General features: G+C 35.5%; 2 protein-coding genes across 4 annotated transcripts; one reads left to right on the plus strand and one right to left on the minus strand.

Annotated features, from left to right (window-relative positions):
- The first annotated feature begins 142 nt into the window (after positions 1-142).
- On the plus strand, positions 143-3,307 carry LOC110807753 (F-box associated ubiquitination effector family protein). 2 transcript variants are annotated; one of them, XM_022032979.2, is made up of 2 exons: positions 143-337; positions 1,756-3,307. In XM_022032979.2, the coding sequence occupies exon 2, from the start codon at positions 1,770-1,772 to the stop codon at positions 3,051-3,053; it is 1,284 nt and encodes a 427-aa protein (XP_021888671.2). In that variant the 5' UTR covers positions 143-337; positions 1,756-1,769; the 3' UTR covers positions 3,054-3,307. The 2 variants fall into 2 exon arrangements, with proteins under 2 accessions (XP_021888671.2, XP_021888673.2); XM_022032981.2 differs by lacking the exon at positions 143-337 and adding an exon at positions 347-499.
- Positions 3,308-3,903: 596 nt separating this feature from the next.
- Positions 3,904-19,325, minus strand: LOC110807751 (myosin-9). Of its 2 annotated transcripts, XM_022032977.2 has the most exons (38): positions 18,803-19,324; positions 17,479-17,607; positions 17,202-17,345; positions 16,958-17,103; positions 16,660-16,816; positions 16,478-16,536; positions 16,148-16,307; positions 15,889-16,038; positions 15,630-15,766; positions 15,371-15,517; positions 15,165-15,266; positions 15,001-15,058; positions 14,817-14,918; positions 14,028-14,065; positions 13,792-13,918; positions 13,534-13,704; positions 13,255-13,386; positions 13,030-13,139; positions 12,812-12,872; positions 12,027-12,204; positions 11,257-11,462; positions 11,030-11,149; positions 9,683-9,781; positions 9,218-9,439; positions 8,170-8,309; positions 7,900-8,011; positions 7,770-7,814; positions 7,397-7,651; positions 7,154-7,309; positions 6,867-7,073; positions 6,589-6,732; positions 6,077-6,147; positions 5,866-5,965; positions 5,724-5,780; positions 5,547-5,603; positions 5,366-5,446; positions 5,143-5,225; positions 3,904-4,321 (listed from the first exon to the last, which is right to left on the minus strand). In XM_022032977.2, exons 1-38 carry the CDS (start codon positions 18,803-18,805, stop codon positions 4,198-4,200), a joined length of 4,590 nt encoding a protein of 1,529 aa, XP_021888669.2. In that variant the 5' UTR covers positions 18,806-19,324; the 3' UTR covers positions 3,904-4,197. The 2 variants fall into 2 exon arrangements, 1 of the variants encoding a protein (XP_021888669.2); XR_002538531.2 differs by lacking the exons at positions 3,904-4,321; positions 5,143-5,225 and having other exon boundaries at positions 5,724-5,773; positions 18,803-19,325.
- Between the last annotated feature and the right edge of the window lie 505 nt (positions 19,326-19,830).

A 19,830-nucleotide genomic window follows, 5' to 3' on the forward strand; every position in this document is an offset into this window, starting at 1 on the left:
AATAATAAATTTCTTATTTTATAATTTAATTATTATTTTTATTCTTAGTATCGACTATAAATAATAATTAATTATTTACAGTCGATCAGATAATTTATTTCAAAATTAAAAAAAAAAAACTTACTTGGGCTTTCCTTTCTTCTTCTTCCATTGGGGCCTGGTCTTCATGGTTTCTTCCATTAATGTTCAAGACCAGTCCTCTTTCAACCGGCTTAAGTCCGGATCTACCAAATTCCATGTTCGTAACCGGGAGTACAGAAAACCGAAAAAACAAGACGCGAGTAGCTGATCACTGTGTTAACATTCATTCTCTCACTTTATCTCGCATTAGTGGCAGGTTCGTCCCCTCGCTTTTTCATATCTAATTTCGCATCTTTGTCTTCTCTGTCACTGGTGATTGGAGTGAAATCAGTTCCGATTCTGGTTTTATTTTTCTCAATTTCCAAAAATCGTCGCAAGCAAATCTATTTATCGGAATAGTCTCGTGTTGAGTTTCAAGGTTTTCTCTTCTGTGTTTAACATTACCTGTAATCTTCTATATGTTGACTTAAGTTCATGCCAGTGATGCATGTTAGCGAGCTGTCCTATTATTGAATTTCTTTTGGTGCTTTTATAGGAGGGAAAATGTTTAGGAATGCGAGTAAGGTAATGAATTTTAACATCAATGAGCAGGTCATGGTTGATTTTTTAAATTAACAGGTCAAGGATTACGCTTCTTCCTTTTATTTTTAATGTACGAAAGGTTTTAGAGTATTGTTGTACCTTGAAGTCTCCCATTTCGCAGTGAGTTCCAGGACGATATATTATTTTATTCATTGATGTCCAGTGATTAGGAACTCGTTTTGCTTTTAAGAATTATGTATGTATATTTACATAATGTGTGCTTTGTGACCAATGTTTTGAACTGAACGCAGATTCGTAATGTAAATTGTTTTACATTTGCTCATCCATCAACTTGATGACTGGATCGTAACTTATTGCTTTTAGATTCCCAAGCAAATTTGTTGGATATTGAATTTTCCTCCTGGCGGCATTGAACTATTTTCAATTTTCCTATAGCATTTAGTGGAGCAGATTGTTACCCTCTGTATTTCATTTTTTCTTGTAATTCTATTGGGTCTTAAATCCCTTGGCTATGGTTTATCAATATACACTAGGCCGTCATTTTTCTTAACAAATTTTCAACTGCTAGATAGGAAATGCATCATCGAAAGGGGCCTTTAATTCTACAAAAGCATAATGTTGAATTGTGGCTTAAATTCATAGAGATTGTTATAAAGTTCATAGGGGTACTAAATGGTAGGTTTGGGGCTCAGCATTTTTTTTCAAGAGTATTCTTGTAATTGAGTTTTCTCCTTAACCTATTATACAGAGAGAAAAACTTCTGGCTGAAAGATTCAACTTTTTAGTAGTGAAAATTTTGCAGGCAGTTCCATAGTATGGGCACATTGCTGAACCACATTAAATTCGGTGTTCTTCCTCTCAGATTTATGTTCTTCAATTTTTGTGTTGTGTGGGTTTTCTCACTATGTAAGTCCTTAAGGTCTAAAGCCACTCTTTAGCATGAGAATCAGAGAACAGGCTGCAGAATCATTCATGTTACTGCACTACTGGATTTATCATATTTATTTGTCTGGGTTTTTAGATGATCCCTGCTCCAGTCACTCAATTTTAATGATTGAACAAGCTTTCATGTTCTTATGCAATTTTATCTTTAGTCAACCATTGGTAAAGTAGCAAATGCACTTTTTACAGGACATTTTGTCTCAATGATGAGTGCAAGAGTAACTCAAAGTAGTGTCCACGCTGCACTGAGTAGTGATGATATCATGTGCGATATTCTCATTCGTCTGCCACCAGAATCTGTTTTCAAATTGATTCTTGTATCAAAGAGATGGCTTCGCTTGATATGCGGCCCTTATTTTCGTTATATTTACCTGAGCCGATGGAAAACAAGCTTTCACTTGCTGGGCTTTTTTGTTTGCAATTCCCTGTACCTTGGAAGACGTGAAGATGGCCTTAGGCGCCCCCGTTCAGAGCCTGCTCTTCCATTATTGTCAACTTGTAAAGAGGGTGATGATCTAAAATATTCAGGGATCCTCAAGCAGCTTGGTTACTTCATTGACTCCTCCAAAGGCATTCTTCTTTGTGGCCGGCACCCAAAGACATATTACGTGTGGAATCCCACCAAAGAGAAACAGTACCAGCTCCCTCGTCCTCGAGTCTACTTTGAGGAGTTGTGCATGGCCTTCATCGTTGAAGATTGTCCTGATGATGATATGTGCTACAAGGTTATCCGTGCAAAATGTGAATGCAGGCTGGAAGAAGTTAACACTGTCACTATTGAAACTTTCTTTTCAAAGACCACTACATGGAGTTATTCAACTCTTACCTGCTCATCAAATTTATGTTTGAGTCCTTGGACTGTTGGCACTGTGATTGGAGGTGTAGTCCACTGGCATGCAGCACAGGGGCATGTAGCAATTTATGATCCCGATAATGAAGAGAAGCGCATTGCTTTGATTAAACTGCCCGGGTCTTATGATTATGATGAACATGTTCTTGGAGAGTCTTCTGATGGGCTTCTGCAATATGGTTGGAGTAATACATCAGGCATGGAGATATGGGTTCTTGAAAAGGAACAAGATTCTTACTCATCCATTTTCTCTGGTGACAACAATCCAACAGTCAGGTGGAACAGAAGGTATAAGCTGAATTTCAAAACCATGTGGAAGAACAATCTCTCAATAGCAACAAAATTCAGCACACGGTCTAAAGAAACTCAAATCCTCTCATTCCTGATTCAGAATTCGGATGCTGTTTTCATTCGGTCCGGTTCCAATATTTTCCTCTATTACTTCGAGAGCAAAAGGGTGGAATATGTACCCTACCAAGGTCGTGGTTCTTCCATTTTATGGGATTTCTGTAAGGTTGTACCTTATTTTAAACGAGCTTGGCCTCATTTTTCTACATGTAGGGAAGGACAGAAAATACCAGAGCAACTGCATAAAAAGTCTGTAGCTTCAACTAGTGGCTCTTGGGGGCAGTGGTAGTGGCACAAACCCTTTTTGCTGGGATTCTAGGTTTGAGTTGTCCATGACTCAATATAAGGGTTCTCCCTCTGTAATTTGACTCAAATCATGGCCCTAGACTAGGTACCTTTGTTTAGCGGTTTTAGTCAGTTGATCTAGTAGCTTTTTCTGGCTGTAGCTTGACTTGTGCTTGGCGGTTAGAGTCAGTGTACATATAGTACTATTGTTTTGTTTGTTAGACCTCAAATTTCTTTGGGATGACATTAGTACCTGAACCTGTTGTTCTTGAACCCTAACATTGACCTCCTCAAAGAACTTTTGGCATGTCAATTATTAGGGTTTTTTTCCAAAAAACCTATAATCAATTTTGGCATGTGCATTTTTGGGGGTTCTTTATTTTGATTCGACTATAGTTTGTAAGTTTAAAAAATTTAATTAACTAAACCATTCGTATAAAAACCTAAGTAACTCGGACATACAATATCCAAAAAGCTTCTTAAATAGATGCCAAAGAAAAAGAGACAGCTTGAAGGTTGCTGATTTTAAGTGCAATTTCTTCACTATATATAACCCAGTCATTTACCTTCTCAGAAGAGGTAATCACAATTTTTTAGACAGTAAGCCTGTGGCGTATCATCCAGAAATCAGACTGCAAGCAAATTCTGGAAATGGTGTACGGAATAAGTTGCTGGCCCTAAAATTTTCAGTGTTGAAACTTCTATCACACCACTACTATATCTAAGGTGAAGGCAAACTTTGTGAAGAATTAAGGCTAGAAATCTAAAAGATAGCGTTTAGGGCACACATTGATGTTGAAAACAGGGAAAAGAAGGAAACATCATAGATTACTTGCAGAAGCTGGGAAGAAAAATGGGAAGGAATTATTGTACATTTCATAAGAACAATACTATAAGTTTGTATCTCTTACCCCTTGACAATAAATGACCTAGTTGTACAACACAAGAGAGAAAAGTCAATATTATACTAGTCAGGAAGCAAATGTGCTCCCTGTTCTAAAGAAATGAACTACATGTAAAAATTTTAAAGAAATATTTCTAATATAATGAAAAATTGAAATGAGGAACCCTGAAAGTGCATCCACAACCAGAGAGAATTTACATCTTCAAGCTGATAAAGAATCTGTCTATTTCTGGAGAGAAATTGACTACTCAGAACGTGGCAACAAGAAGCTAAAGCCTGAGTTCTCACGAATCAGAGGTGGTGGTTCAATGTCAGAGATATCTATTTGTTCCATTGACTTCGATAAGTCATCAACTGAAAATGGAATACTGCAAGATCAAGAAGTTCCAAAAAGTCAGTTAAAACCTCCAAATCAGAATATAGGTAAGGTAAACTGGAAGAAGTTTTGCAGCAACGAAGTGAGGGAATATGAACTAATTTGGCTGCATTTAACTCAGAGAAATCCACTCAAACCTCTATAATGACAAAGTTTTTCTAAACTTGAACCCAATGTCAAATAAAATATGCACTTACCTTGCAACTGATTTAAATATATTCTATTTTCATTCAACTCTTAGGTATTAGTTGTTCGATATATAGAAGTTAGTTATAATTTATATTTGGTGCATTCTTGAATCACCTTTTCTCCTTTCTTCAATTCTACAACCATGAATATTGTATTCTTGCCTGTTGAGGAAGGAATAAACAGGAAATAGCTTAAGTTGAATTAAATATGAACTTTAACTTGGACTAACACTGCTGTTTCCATTTAAATTTATTTCATATTTATTTTGTATTCTCATTCCAATTCCATGAAATTGGAATTTGACCCCAAACAAAGATGTCAAACATTTGGTTTAGGCATTATGTTTGATTGCATGCATTATGGACTCCAACTGCAAGGAAACATGAACATATAACATTGGAAATTCATTCATCTCCTAAATAGTTATTACTGCAGTAAGTTTAGATCCCATCCTTCTTAGGTAATTTCAGGAAAATCAACCTAAAAACTAATAGAATCCTGAAAAACTTTAACAAGTCAAGAAATGAAGTGAAACAAAAATGAAACATAAGGCTGTTGTTTTATTGATGAAAAAGAGAAATGAAATATATTAGTAATATCCTATGGCTGGATGTTCAAGCTAACCTCAAATCGTCGTCCAACAGGAAGGAATTACTGACAGCATTGTTTGAATCTTCTGTCATCAGCACCCTCATATTCGCTATAACCTACACAGAAACATTTGGATAGAAATAGTGGTCAGCTTCTTCAAAAAATATATATATATACACGTATATATATAATACTGTCAAATGCCACCAAATATAACCAAACCTAGATGAGCTATAGACATCAATAAAAAACTTACATCCGAGGAAACACTATGTGTCCCATACTTGTCGTCCCAGTACATTGTGCTGATTCGATATAATTGCTGTATGCTAAGGACCTGTAGAAATTACAGTAATGATTATGAATTTGAAACCACAGAAGGGTGTAAATGTAGATTTTCGAATTACTTCACTTATCTTAAGATATACATCACTCACCGGGCATAGGTCATGACTTATCTCATCCAGTGTTTTTTTGGGTTTTTGATGTATGACCTAGTTTAGAAATAAGAATATATTAGGATTGGTTATCAAAAGAGAATATAATTAGAATTCTCCACCATCATAACAAGTACAGGTAATGAGTGGAAATTTTCATGAAGAATGGGAAGATACCAGAAACCCAATGGCCTGTCTGATGTGCTTCAGCTCATCCCAAGCAGAACCTGCATACTGTGATTGTTTCCTCAGTTTATATGGGAAATATTACGTATAAGCAGACAATTTATAACATTAAGTGGGAGATAAACCAAGGTACCTCATCTGTTGCTTTGTAACACCAATGTTCCAGTTCAGCCAATCCAGCTTTGACATATTCACCATTGCTAAATGAGCAGCACTCTCGTCTTAATAAAAGACTGCAAAAAAAATAGTTAATGCAAGACCATAAGGAGAAAAGAACATAAAAAGAAAACCAAAACTCATGAGAAAATTATCACAAGTCGCTAAAGAATGCAAACCCGGGGTACCTGTTAAAGAGTTGAACGTTGATGAAGGAAAATATTTGGGTGAACACCTTCCGAACTACATATGCAGGTACCTAAAATGGATTAAATGGTAGTTGTTATGCAGAAGAATTTCCCTAGAATTATGCTTCCAAATGAAATAAAAATAGGTTCATAGTGAAAAAAATATATATCCATAAATGAATAATTCCTTGAAAGATCAGTCAATATGCAAACCACTTGGAGATGCTAAACACTCTACTATCCAATTGGGTAAATTTTATGGAAATGGGATCTCTATGGAGTCACATTTTCTTTGAAGAAGGCATAAAAGGAAATTGAATAAAACAGAAAAGGAATGACAATAAGGTTCTATATTTCATTTTCTAGTTTCCTTTGTCTTTCTTTTCATCAAATATAATTGACTCAGAAAGCCAATAAAATTCGGGTCAAGCATGAAATTGAACCGGAAGCTAGGGCATGAGAAAGGATAATAACAACCATAAGACCATAAAAAAATAAACTGTCCCACTAACATGATTGGCTTTCAGCGTGTTCAGGAAGTTCCCAAGGCTTTTCACAATCCCTTGCCAGTGAGCAATCAAGGCTTGCTGGGCTGCAGTGTTAGCAACGGAGCGTGATGCTCCCTTGACTAAACTTGCTCTGGATGTTCTTGGTGCCTACACAGTTACCAATCAAGAAATTATACATAACTGGAAAATAAGCAATTAAGATGGAATTGCAGGGAACTTGGGGACTCTTCGTCAAAATTATCAGTTAACTGCTCCTACTAATTCCTTACTAATAAGCCTACCTGGATGCATAAACCAAGCAACGGGGAAATCTCTTTCTTCAAATTATCTCGAATCATTCCATAAATCTTTTCTACATAGGCCGTAAGCTGCTGTTTGAAAAGCAAAGCAGGGTACTTGGCTTCAACTTGCCGTAGTGAATCTGCTCCACCACTGATGCCACCATTGATCAGGGAAAGATTGACTCCTTGCGGTGTTCCACGAAAACTCTAAAAGAACAAAAATAGAAAGGACCTCAATAAAGAACTGACATTTCATTACAAACTATCAGATCCTGAAAGATTTATACTTGTGTCATTCTTCCGAATAGAGTAGCAGATGATGATCGACGGCGTTGTGGAGCCATTCCAGCAGCACCACTCGCTTTAAGTGTGCGCTGAAGTAGCAAAAGAAGTGTTGAGGCATTGGATAACCAATAGGCCAAGATATCATTGTTGTCCTGGGTCTGAGATTCAAATTGCAAGATCGAAGTTCAGGTAATCTTCTGATTAACAGGAAATTTTACTAACGTATCACGCTCAGCGTTTCAAACCTCAATAGCATGGCCGATAGTCTGAATGATCCGATCAAAAACACTTGTCCGCTCAACTTCAAATGATCTCCATTGCAAAAGACATTTGTATATTATACAAGCAGCAATAGGTCTATTTCCAGCAAAGCCCAAGTGTTGCGCAATGCAACGAATAAGCAGCTCCTGGTTCTCCTGTTGCTTCTCATTTAGAGACTTCTGCGGTTTTTCTTCCACTTCAGAAGGATCCCTATGGTTTATTGATGGGCTATTCAGATCCTGTTCCAATTTACAATGATAGAAAACATAATAAGAATGAAAAGATTCTAGAGTAATCACATCAAGAATTCTACGTTGCTGCTTCTATGGTCATATGCAAGTAGATAGCCTTACTTACCAAACCTGGCCTTCCATCCACTGGAATAGAACCACTCTCAGCCCTCTGCCAATTATCAGACACAAGAATAATCTCATAAATCTTCATACTAAGAATTCCTTTCCAATATAAAAATGCATATCTAAAATACCTGTAAGATAGATCTGGAGCGTCCAGAGAGGAACTTATTGGGTGCCATGGATACAGCTTGTTGCCTTAGCACTTGATTTTCTGATTCTAAATTGGTAATCTTCTCTTCTAACCTAATCACCAAAGAAAAATAGTTTAATTAACCACAACTGAAAAGCTGAAAGTGACTATGGAATTTTCAGGAATGCTGAATAACAATTAAATTCATTATCTGCAATCAGTGTACTATCTTTTCTGACACCAGGTTAGTAAACCTAATTCAGTGTGGTACCTGGTCAAAGATTCTTGTAGTTGATGAACTTTCTTCTCTGTGTCTTCTAATTTCTTCTTTTTTTCTTCAATAGATTCCTGGGCTTCGTTATTTTTCCTTTCAGCATCTTCAGCACGTTGTTTCTCCGACTCTAATGAGGCCTGTGGGAATGGAATCGTTATCAAGAGAAGATGGTTTTTCATGTGAACAATAAATAGATGTTAGGAACCAAATTGGATCTTTATACACTTGCATGTTTCAGATAGATTAGTAAAAGGAAATTCTGACAAGGCAATAATGTTCCCAATGAGTTCAACATGCCATGGAATTTGGAATTCGAGTTCTTATTAATAAAAGATAAAGAAAAGGAATGCTTTTAACCAAGCCTCAAACTGTTTTCAGCATGTCATAATCCTAATTACAGTAGTCTACCCCAGCTTATTATCTTCTTTTTCCGCTTTTTAAATGCTGAAGAAGTCAATGTTTGTTCTTGGAGAACTTAGATAAGTGTATTGTTACTCATTGATACCCTAAAATTCCAGAAATTTCCTGGCCATGTTAGAATTCTCAGTTTCTAGTTTGCATGTTCTGTCATGACATAAAAGCAATACAGTACCATGCTAAATCTAACTCTAGAACGAGCCACTAATTGCTCAATTAAAAAAAATTCAAAATTATCTTCTGTAGGTAGACCTATTTGTGATGCTAAGATGATGTTTGATCCGTATATGCATATTCTGAAAGCACCATCAGAGATGCCATTTTTTCTAAATGTGCATAGGAATTCAGCGGAAATCCACATAAGAAATCTTACTTCAAAAATATTTTCTAGCTATCATTTGACGTCACAAGTAGAAACCTAATCAAATTTTCTTCATATGGTTTCGCAAGTAATTAGTTAACATAAGTAGAAACTCAGATGAAATTTTATTCATACAAAGTGTTATGCAGAAGTGCAAGAGCTAAAATATTTGTTCTAGGATGATTTGATTTTGCATATTTATTTGCTGTATCACAGATCGAATTTAGCAGAAGAAAGAAGTCACTGATTATTGAATAAACAACATACCTTTAAATTCTCCACTTCTTCAGTTAGGGATTCAACTTTTTTTGTATCTTCAACTAAAACTTGGGTTTCTTTAATAACAGGAGGTGCTTCTTCTATGGCCTTTTTTGCAGCCTCTTGTTCCTTAATGAGCAACGCATTTGTTTCATCAATCTTCTTTTGCATTTCCTCCAACGAATTCTGTAATTTCGCTACTTCTTGAGCTTTTGCCTCTTCTAAGTCAGTCTGCAACATGAATCAGACTTCTCATATGTTGTTCAGAAAAAATAAACCGGAAATTTTCTATTTTTTAAATGGAAAAAGATTAAAAAGCAAAATTTCTTGAGGAAGATAGTAGATGTTCCTTGTTCAGTAGCTTTGTTTTTTCAGTGACTTAACTTTAAATGTCACCTTCACAAAAAGATTCTTATAGACTTTGGAAGTATATTTTCTACCAGACAGTATCTATCTGCTGAACATAAATATTACCCGTAAACGTTTTTCTAACTGTACACGATATGTGAGTTCCTCCACTTTTTTTTCAAGCTTATCCTTTGCCTCTTTTAGTGCACCTGTTTCCCTGGCAGCCTGTGGAAAGTTGGAGATGGTATCAACACTTAAAAAGTGAATTGAGAGCCACAAACTGAAGCAGGCTTCAAACAATCAGTTGGGGAAACATATGAATGATGCCCTACTATGCTGACAACAAAGACAAACTGGTATTATTGATGTTTGATGAGAGTTTATATAAATTATGTTAAAACATATAAGGTTAAAATACATCTTATATAATTAATTGTTTATTTCCTTTTCTATTGTAGAAAACCTGTATATATATAGGGTTATGATATTTAATGAAATACACATTCAACCATTCTTAACATATTACTAGAGCTCTAGATTAAAAAAACCTACATATTATGCTTTTACAAACCACTCTTTTACAAACCCTATTATGCTTTCATTGCCAAATTTTTTAAAAAAAAATCCTAAAGGAGGCCAGCCTTCATCGCTTGTCACCATACTCCAACCAAGTCAGCCTCCACAAGACTGGTCATCTCTACCACAAGCCCACTTTTGTAAATGGCCCTAATCCCTAACCCACTTTGACAGCTAGCAGATATGTTGATTAAAGACTTGAGCAATCCAGCAATCCAGACTATCATTGAAAACATGGAGATGAACAATATCTATTCCCTAACTTGGAGGAAAATATTGAAAAAATGATTTATTGTAAATTAGGTTAAAGAATATAAGGCTGAAATACACCCTGTGTAATTAATTGTTTATTTCCTTCTCTACTCTAGGAAACCTCTATATAGGCTTGTGATTAAACCATTCTTAACAATTGAAAATATAAATCAAATGAATAAAAGAAAAAGAGAAAATGATGATGGCAGTATCAGTTATATCATAAAAATGCAAGTAATTTAAAGTAGCCTTAGATTCCAACTAGTTGGAGTCCACAACATAATTTATTACTTCTTGATTTTCATATTAGTTTCATGAGGGGACATCAATAGTTTAACTTCAGGATTTATTGATTTATAAATAGATGCCTGTAATTTACCACTCTCAGACTTCAATGATTAACAGATTGTATCGACGTAGTAAAGAATCACTGATTCACCTTGCTTTTGATAACTACTACTGATCCCTATTTTGCTTTTGATAATAACCAGTTCGTCCAATGACTTGCACAGAAACAATGTTTTCTGCCGTTTGCAGTCAATTTTATGCTTGCAGTACATGCACATTATGGAGTGAAGTGATCTTACAGATAGGATAATACACATAAAACAATAAAAAAAGTAGCAAACGTTATCCAATTCTGACCATTTTGAGCTTCCTAAGCTCTTTCTTGGCAGTTCTTCCCCTCCACCTGGTTTGTGCCACTATAGATCCTCTCTTTAGCCTCTTATAGTATGAGGTGGCTTTATGACAACGCCACTGAGCCTGCATGGTTTAATTATTGGCTACTTGAGGAAAATAGGTGTTGGTTTTTCAAAGAAGGTATACAAGAAAGGAAGATCAACTGAGCAATATAATTTTACGAATATAACCTGAATCATGGTTGCTGCCTTAGTTTGCTTGCGGAATCTAAATTCCTTACGAGCAGACATAGCTCGTAAACCTGTCTGTATGACAAGTGCAGAGACATGGAGATTGTTATAGGATTTTCGGGCTCCATATCTGCGCAAATGCTTCTGAATCTTAACAGCAGCTGCCTCCCTTCTTATGTTGTCATAAAGTTTGCAAGCCAGTCTTCCTACAAGTCGCAACCATACCAGAAAGAGAAAAATATGTTAAATTAGAAGCTTAACAATCCAACGGTCAACAGCCAAGTTTTGGCCAAAGAAAGAAGCAGAACATGTTATGGCGGGCAACTATCTTTTGTGCTGGGCAGTGTGTTCTGTGGCTTGAAAGCAACACTAAGTTTTCAAAGATTATTTTTAAACCTCCCTCTCTGGGCAGATTGGTAGCTTAGCCTCCTGGTCTGTTCAATGGGAATTTTTTTATCCCTCTGAAAAGAGATTGGGCTGTTATCTTATATACTAAGTCCTTTTGTTACCTTGTTTTTCTTTTGCTTTTTTATTCCAGCAGGATTTTTTATCCTCCTCTCTGTATTTTCTCTTTTTTTTGCTTTTTTATATAAACAGAAAAACAGTTAAAGGCTACTCCAAGTCCCTGTTGCAGTGAAAAGACAGCAAACAGAAATCAAAATGATACGGAAGAGTAAAAGCACACATTCTATCCTAAGGAGTAAATAAGAACTGTAAAATATGTCGTCCAACGCCTGATTCAAGCTGTTAGGTAATTTCAATGTGCTCACCTCTACATATAGCTTGCAAAGATATGGTAGCCTCCCGCAGTGCCAGGAATCTCTTACGAGCATTATGAGTGCGTATCCGCCGCTGAACAGCCTTTGCAGCACTACTGAGTACCTCAGTTCTGCGTGCATCTAGCTCAGCCATCTGACCAGCTCTTAAGAACACCTTGGTTTTGCCTATCTGGAACACCATCTCAAGAATAAATGTCTCTTCTTGAAAAAACATTATTAACATACTAACTTTCATACTTTCTTTTCCACATCTGTTCTTGATGCACAGCACATTCCACCTCTCGTTCATATGATAACATATTTAAAATTAATTATATCCAAGGATATTGGCAGTTGGTAAAGGGACAACATCGGTACCACTTGTATGACTTCTAGCCTGGCCATTCATGCTCATCCTAAGCACATCTAGTTGCATATCCATTTTGTGAGAGAAAAGGTGCAATCTAGTTTCATAGTTGTTCGATATATTGCAATTCAGTATCACCTAACTGAAATCTTCACTGAGGGTATTTCTTCAACAAGATTTAATCATTTACCAGTCCAATCTCTGCACATTAACCCGCATAGCTTTCTGGGAGTAAAGTGATAAGTATATTCTATTAACCTTTTATTTACTTTGTAAATAACACTTATTGTATTTCTATTTAATTAGGTTTCTACAACCTGATCTCTATGTAAAGCCATAAATAGCACATCAGTACTAATCAATAATATATCAGAGTATTTATCTGTAAGTTGTACAGTTGCCACAAGCAGAAAAGACCTTGAGGAATTACCTGAAATCCTTTGAGCCCCTTCTTTTCCAAAATCTTTTTACAAGCAGCCTTTTCCTCATAGCTGCTCATGAATAAATTCAGAAAGGAAAGTATCCCTATTAGTTCTGATAATATTCATCAAACTTCAATGATAACTAAAGTTGTCCAAGAACTTCCAGAGTGAAAATAGTTAAGTTTCCCTGTTTTTATTTTTGATTGACCTAAAAGAGGTAACTTACTTCCCTTCCAAAGCCTCTGGAGCAAGAAGCCCAAATCTGTTAATGAACTCAAAGAATGGTTTGCGAGTAGGGTAGCCAGCACAACTTATTCTGATTGCCTCTAAAACACCCTATATGAACAATAACAAATTATAGCTGACATCTGAAAGAATTGAAAATATTTGATACTATTTCGAAAAAAAAACTTGCTCCAAAAAATCTTAAGTCAGTAAATTAAGTACTCACACCACACCGCAATTGCTGCATGATATTGACGTTTTCAAATATGGCAGGTTTTAGTAGGTTATTCGGCTTTACACATCGGATGTAGTGAGGTTCTGTAGAATTTAATGTCTCCATCAGTTGTTGCAGTTGTAGCTGCATAATTTAATTTGTGAAACTATCAGTTCTTAACATCTTGCAATAGGTATGTAAAAGTGGTGAAGCAGCAACATATTTCGATAAATTGGATTGACTAATGTTATGGTAAGTTTAATGATCTTGTTAGCCATAGAGTGAAGTTACCTTGAAACGAGAACCAATTGAAGAAAATTTAGAAGATTTAGATGTCTCTTCTGGAAGTGGAGGGAAAAGGCCTGCTACAAAAGGACATTTGGAAGCACTCAACAAATCTTGATGTTCAGGGACAACATAATCCTTGTTTTTGTCCAAAAATTGATCGGATTGATATAGGACCTGAAAAGAAATGCGATCAGAAGGAATAGGTCTATTAGCCATATCTGGCTGCACATTTCTATACCAAGTGATGAGAAATAAATATACCTCTCCAGCATAATGGGCAATCGTGAAATCAGTACGAGATAATTTTGGTTTTATGAAGCGCTTGTGGTTCTTAAATGTCTGATAAAGTTTGTTTGCAAATGTTTCGTGAGTTGACTTTGGAAACATGCTGAAAGATGAAAATGCCAAGAAGATCAATCTGGCTTTTTAACACAAGAAGCTTAATGAAGAAAACAAAACAAATGTGTTTCTTAAAAAAGGTGGGATAATAATATTACCAAGCTTCATCAAGGAGAGCAACAATTCCACCAGGTTTCTGCAAAAAGAAAAAGAGAGGATTAATTGTAAGGAAAGGAGTATCGCAGAACTTGAAAAAATAAAAAACTGGACCAGGTTTCCGCATTCAGTTCAGTTTGAAGTTTAATAGAACTGAGTAAGTCCATGGGGAATAACAAATAAAAATAACACAGGGTCATTACAAGCAACTTAATCCATGTGAGGATTGTAACACTTGGTATTGTCGAAAGGCCAACCAGTGCAGATGGTTCACTGGTTACCCATGGTTGATTAATGGTGATAGCATATGTTTTTCTACTGTTAATTTGTACTTATCTTGGATGTTATTAACTATGAGAAATCATCTAAACTTTGAATCCAACCCTTCAAGATGTTTTTGAAAATATCAAGGAACATTAAGTTTTTAGTTCTCTGATTTATAGCAAACTATTCTTTTTTAACTTATGTTCCTGTTCTAGTTAATCACCTCTTTACCCTTCAAGGGTAGAAATCAAAACCCAAAATTGAATCAAATATATATATATATATCAATATGCTTATACACAGCTGTCTGACCCAACTGTAACACCACAGCCTCTAACCCAAAAGTGCTAGGTGATGGGTGCTCCTTGGATAATTGGCACACAATGTATACACTATCGCTTTTCTCATAGTATTATTGATATGGAATGTGAGATGTGGAACATCATTGTAACAACCAACATGGTGAAGCAAAGAAGTTGATCTTGCATGTTTTATACAGAGTTTCAACTAGCCAACCAGATAATAACCTTTTCAATAAGATCCAGAACATCTTGATTGTCAACAAATTCAATGTAGCTCCACTCAATGGCCTCTTTGGTGTACTCTTCTTGTTCCATCTTGAAGACGTGCTGAACAGTATTGCGAGAACTCTTCAGCAAAAAGTTACCAATTAAACTAGAGGTCTAACATGAATACTGATTGAAAATGTACCTGATTAAAATGCTGTTGCAGCTTTTCATTCGTAAAATTAATACAAAACTGCTCAAAACTGCAAAATAGGATGGTAAGTTGCAATACCTGCCAACCTATAAGAGATTGTTTCCTTTATATATGCATATTTGGCAACATGCATGCATGTGTGTCTATGTTGTTACCTATTGGTCTTGAAGCTTTCAAACCCATAAATATCAAGGACACCAATCAGAGATTTTGAATTAGGATCTTGTCCAATTGAGTTATTGATTTTATTCACCAACCTGCACATAAGCAAGCACACACTTAGAACCTTACAGCATTTCAATCTAACTTTACAGAAAGAGGTCGCAAATGATGAACCGGAGTTTCTCACTCAGTCCTTTACCAGTCAAATAATCGAGAATAAATCGTCTTTGCTAAACCATCCCTACTAACTGCCGCACTTTGAGGATCAAGACTTCTCTTTATAACTTCCTCAGGTGTAATCATGACACGCTTACATAACGCATCTTCAAGTGCCTTAAGATCACACCTGAAACAAACAAACGTCAGTATTACCTTGAATTGAAAGTTAGCACTGCAGTGAACAAAATGTGATGGTAGTAAATTAGAAACTAGAACAGCATATTGGAGGAGACATATACATGAGAAGTTCTGAAGTGGTTTTCAGGTGGAATTTGGACTTGTCATCTTTTGGAACTGATGAATCAATCTCCTTTCCTTTGGTAAAATCAATGTTTCCAATATGAAGAATTGCAGCCACTACTCTGAAGATTGCTTCCTGATTTGTGGGGAAGAGAGAATAAGAAGTGGTTATTAACAATTTTTTAAGGTATAAAGAAAATCGACATGGATGTGTAGTAGTAATTAGCAATTGATCACGTGCTATCTTAAGAGCAATACCTGCTCCTTCTCACTTATCCCAACAATATCCATAGCTCTCCTTGTGGCGAGATAATCATGGGCATCACTTATACCAACCAGTTCATAGCAATTTGACTGATTAAGGTAGTGAAACGTTTTAGGACTTCCCAACTTGTACTTCTCAATTTCCTGCTAACACTAACAAGTTAAGTATAAACTAGTGAAAATAAAAAGAAATTAAATTATTCACCTAAATCAGAAAATCTCAGTTAAAGATGTTAACCGGACAGAGAGATACCTCTTGTGGTGCAGCACAAAGAAGGTAAAAGCAGTGATAATTACGCTCAGGATTGGAAATTTGGCAAACACGTGACCTTTCAAGAAGGTAAGTTCTGATGGCTGCTCCTGATATTCTTCCTTGTTTATCAAACTGGATTTCAACAAATTTACCAAAACGACTGGACAGGAATAATTTAACAAAAGACCTATGTCAAACTTCCAATAAATTAAAGAAAATGATTTGTTGCAAAAGACTATTTGACATAAATTATTAGCTGTTAGTCCAAGTCAAGAATTAGATTTTAAATGCATGTATGAAGTTTTCAACCCAAGCTGGCGAGTGTCTCACCTAGAGTTGTTGTTTCTAACGGTTTTAGCATTGCCAAATGCTTCAAGGACTGGATTTGACTGCACTCAGATATAGAAAAATTAAAATTTATATACATCATCAAGCATACATCATTATTTGATGATAAAGCTAAGTAAAAAATAGAATAATAAATGAAAGAAAGGAAGAACAGTAAATCGTACTTCAAGAACTTGTTGTTCAACTGTCCGTCCTTCTGTAGCAACACGACCACCTAGAAAGGCAAGGTATTTCATAAGCATTTTTGTGGTCTCTGTTTTACCTGCACCACTTTCACCACTGACCAGGATCGAATTGCTTTTTGCCTCGTTAACCATGGCCCTGAATGTAGTAAAAGCGTATATGTTGACTATCTACTTCATGGATATGCATGTCTATGTATTATAGGCATTTATAAGGATATTTTATATTTTTTTGTGTGCATGTGTGAAGTGACTGTGTGATAAACAAAATAATTATAACCTGTAAGCAACATCAGCAACTGCAAAAACATGAGGACTTAGTTCTCCAAATGGTGCTCCCTTATACTGTTGCATCATGTGGCCATCATAGAGATGAGGCAGCCTTTGGAATGGGTTAATGGCAATAAGTATATTTCCAGTATATGTCTGTCATCAAAACATGAAGAGATATATGAAATAAAAAAATTTCCAAGAGTGATTATTTTTGTAGCATTCTTATCAAAAGAAAACAAAGGACAGCTTACATAAATTTCATTAAGCTCATAACGAGTTTTTAAATTCTGCAGAACACCAGGCTCATGCAAATAAGACAGCTTTGTCATATCATCAACTCCACCGGCTGGAGCTTCCATGTCCTTTGGATATATTTTTGATAAGTTGGCAGTAACCTTGAAGTTGCAAGATAGAAGCATTAGTTTCACAGTGCCAGTAAAATTTTAAGGTTAAAATTTCAGTTAGAGGGAAATGAGTTGAACTCCAATTAAAATTGTAAGGAAGTTGGATTACAGGAAATCGACCTACCTTCTTTCCATTAGAACACTGGATTGTGACTTCCTGTCCAGCAATTTTTTCAACTTGCCCATCGTTCCAAGCGATTCCTGGGTCTTCAACCCAGACATGAGAACCGATGATAATATTCACAGCAGTTCCCTGAAATATTTTGCTGAAATCATTAGAAATTTGCTTGCAATTGAAAATCAAGTATGTTTTTATTTAAAAAAAAAAAAACAGAAAACTACTTGGTATTCAAAACACTGAAGGTCACATCAGACTTTTAGACTATCATCTATCTTTTTCAACAATGCCTAATTAGGGTTTACCTCCCTTATATGACCAGCATCCTAATTCTTAGAGAACATTTTATGGAAACCAGAAATTGGGATATAAAAGAATGTCTAACTGTGAATTTCCCGCTATAAATGCTCACAAAGTTCCACCACAATATGTCTCTGATGCATTTACACCTTTAATTTCTGGTGATGCAACTCCATCCATGAAATTTGCTCTGCATCACTCTCTCCTTTTCCTCCCAACAAAAAAAATGAGAAGAAGAAAGGGAACTCAAAGCATGTTTTACTTCAATTCCCTCCCTACATGTTGGATTCATTCATTCTTGGCAAGGTAGAATGGTCAGCCAAAAGATTATTTTCCATATTTGTATCCAAAGTTCGGTTCGTGGCAGATTCAGTTTCAAATCAGGAAACAAAGTAGTAATCCCTTGTTATGCAACAATTTTATGGAAGAACCTTAACTGTGATAATCAGATTTGAGCCTCATCATAGAATTTATCTAGCGTCCCTCAAAAAGTGATTGATTTCATCATGGTTAGATGAAATAGTATTGCATTGTCTCCCAAACCCAATACTCAAGTTTCTTCCTCAAACATGTATTCCACATTTTGTATCTAACCCAACAGTGGTTAATAAAACTCCACTATTGAAACCCACTTCTCAATTTCTAAAACGGTGATCCTTGTTCATCTAGAATAGATCATTAGAACTCCAAACTTTAAATTGTTCAACATGATACTTCTTTCCCCCTCTTTTCCATATCATGGTTTGTTTTCAAGGATCACCAAGTTATTCACATCGATCATTTTTCTCATAGCAAACAACTAATCCCATTTCTTATAAACGCTGATAAAATCTATCTTAAAGCACTATGGCTTTATTATCTTACATGAATTGAAGCATCCACAATTTACTACCCAAAAGTTCAAACAGGTATACCATAAAGAGAAGCCTGTAAATTTACATGCTACCTATAATTTCTTTCTTTTTTTATTTCAAAACCATATCCAAATCAACATCAGCCTAAAATTCAAAATAAATAAAATTCCACATACCATTTTTAAACTTTCAAATTCGAAGCTCAGCTACTCATTACTTCTTCCCTCGCCAATCAGTTCCAAAGCTTTAAAAAACTTCACTGTCTAGGCACAAAATTGACTCCTGAGAGAACCCAAACCCTTTACCCAAAATCAAGACCATTAAAGAAAATCTTGGGTACGAAAAATTCCTGTAATAACCCGGGCAAAAGAGAACGATCCAAATGCCGATATTTGAAATCAAGACAGAAACCAACCCAGCATGGAGTTGGACATGGAATTGGGGTTCGAAAAAAAAGCGGAAGAAAATAGAGATCAAGTAGGAGAAAATGCAAGAAAGTGGGAGAAAATGGGAAAGAAAGAGAAGAGGGAGTGAGTTTTGAGAAAGGGAAGGAAAAGCTTGGGGGGAAGGAAGTGAATTTGGGGATGACGGGCATGTAGAGATCGACATTCTTCAAGAGACCCTTTGAGTTCGGTGTTTTCGCCTTTGGTTTCGCGCCTATTCGTGGCTACTAACTCAGTCTTCTCTCTCATTCTCTCTCTCCTGCGCTCAAACACAGACTTAACGGAAGCTCGGTTGGTTGTCAAGATGCAGTGTGGGTCGGTGCACCATGATCTGATGGAACTCCAAAATATAGCCGTTGGATTAATTCAAAATTTGCGGGTTTGATTAAAACGGTATTTCCTTCTTTTACATATTAAAAAAAAAAAACTAGTTTAAACTTTTTGATAAAATAATTATTTAAAAATGTTAAAAATAAATTTATCTTTTAATGTATACTAATAATTTTATTTTAAGAATTTAAACAAAATAAAATTAGTCTTCTTATTTAATAAATTCTTAAATCAAATCACTAAAAAAATCATAACTACTAGAAAAATGAGAAATTTTTTTACGATATTTAAGTATTAGAGATCTTAGGAAGCCGATGTACGTCCATCACAATTTATTATGAATTTTACAAAAATTTAATTATTATATTAAATATATACAATATTTTATACTTGAACTTACTTAATCTGACATATTTAAACTTAATTTTATA

This window comes from Carica papaya, chromosome 6 (genome assembly GCF_054855325.1).
Source record: "Carica papaya isolate Zhongbai chromosome 6, ASM5485532v1, whole genome shotgun sequence".
Lineage (NCBI taxonomy): Eukaryota > Viridiplantae > Streptophyta > Magnoliopsida > Brassicales > Caricaceae > Carica > Carica papaya.

Coding starts and splice junctions, on each gene's coding strand:
- LOC110807753 (XM_022032979.2), top strand. CDS start 1,770: ATGATGAGTGCAAGAGTAACTCAAAGTAGTGTCCACGCTGCACTGAGT.
- LOC110807751 (XM_022032977.2), bottom strand. Junction 13,705..13,791: donor TTGCCCATTATGCTGGAGAG/GTATATTTATTT, acceptor ATTTCTTTTCAG/GTCCTATATCAATCCGATCA. Junction 6,148..6,588: donor ACACGCTGAAAGCCAATCAT/GTTAGTGGGACA, acceptor AATCCATTTTAG/GTACCTGCATATGTAGTTCG.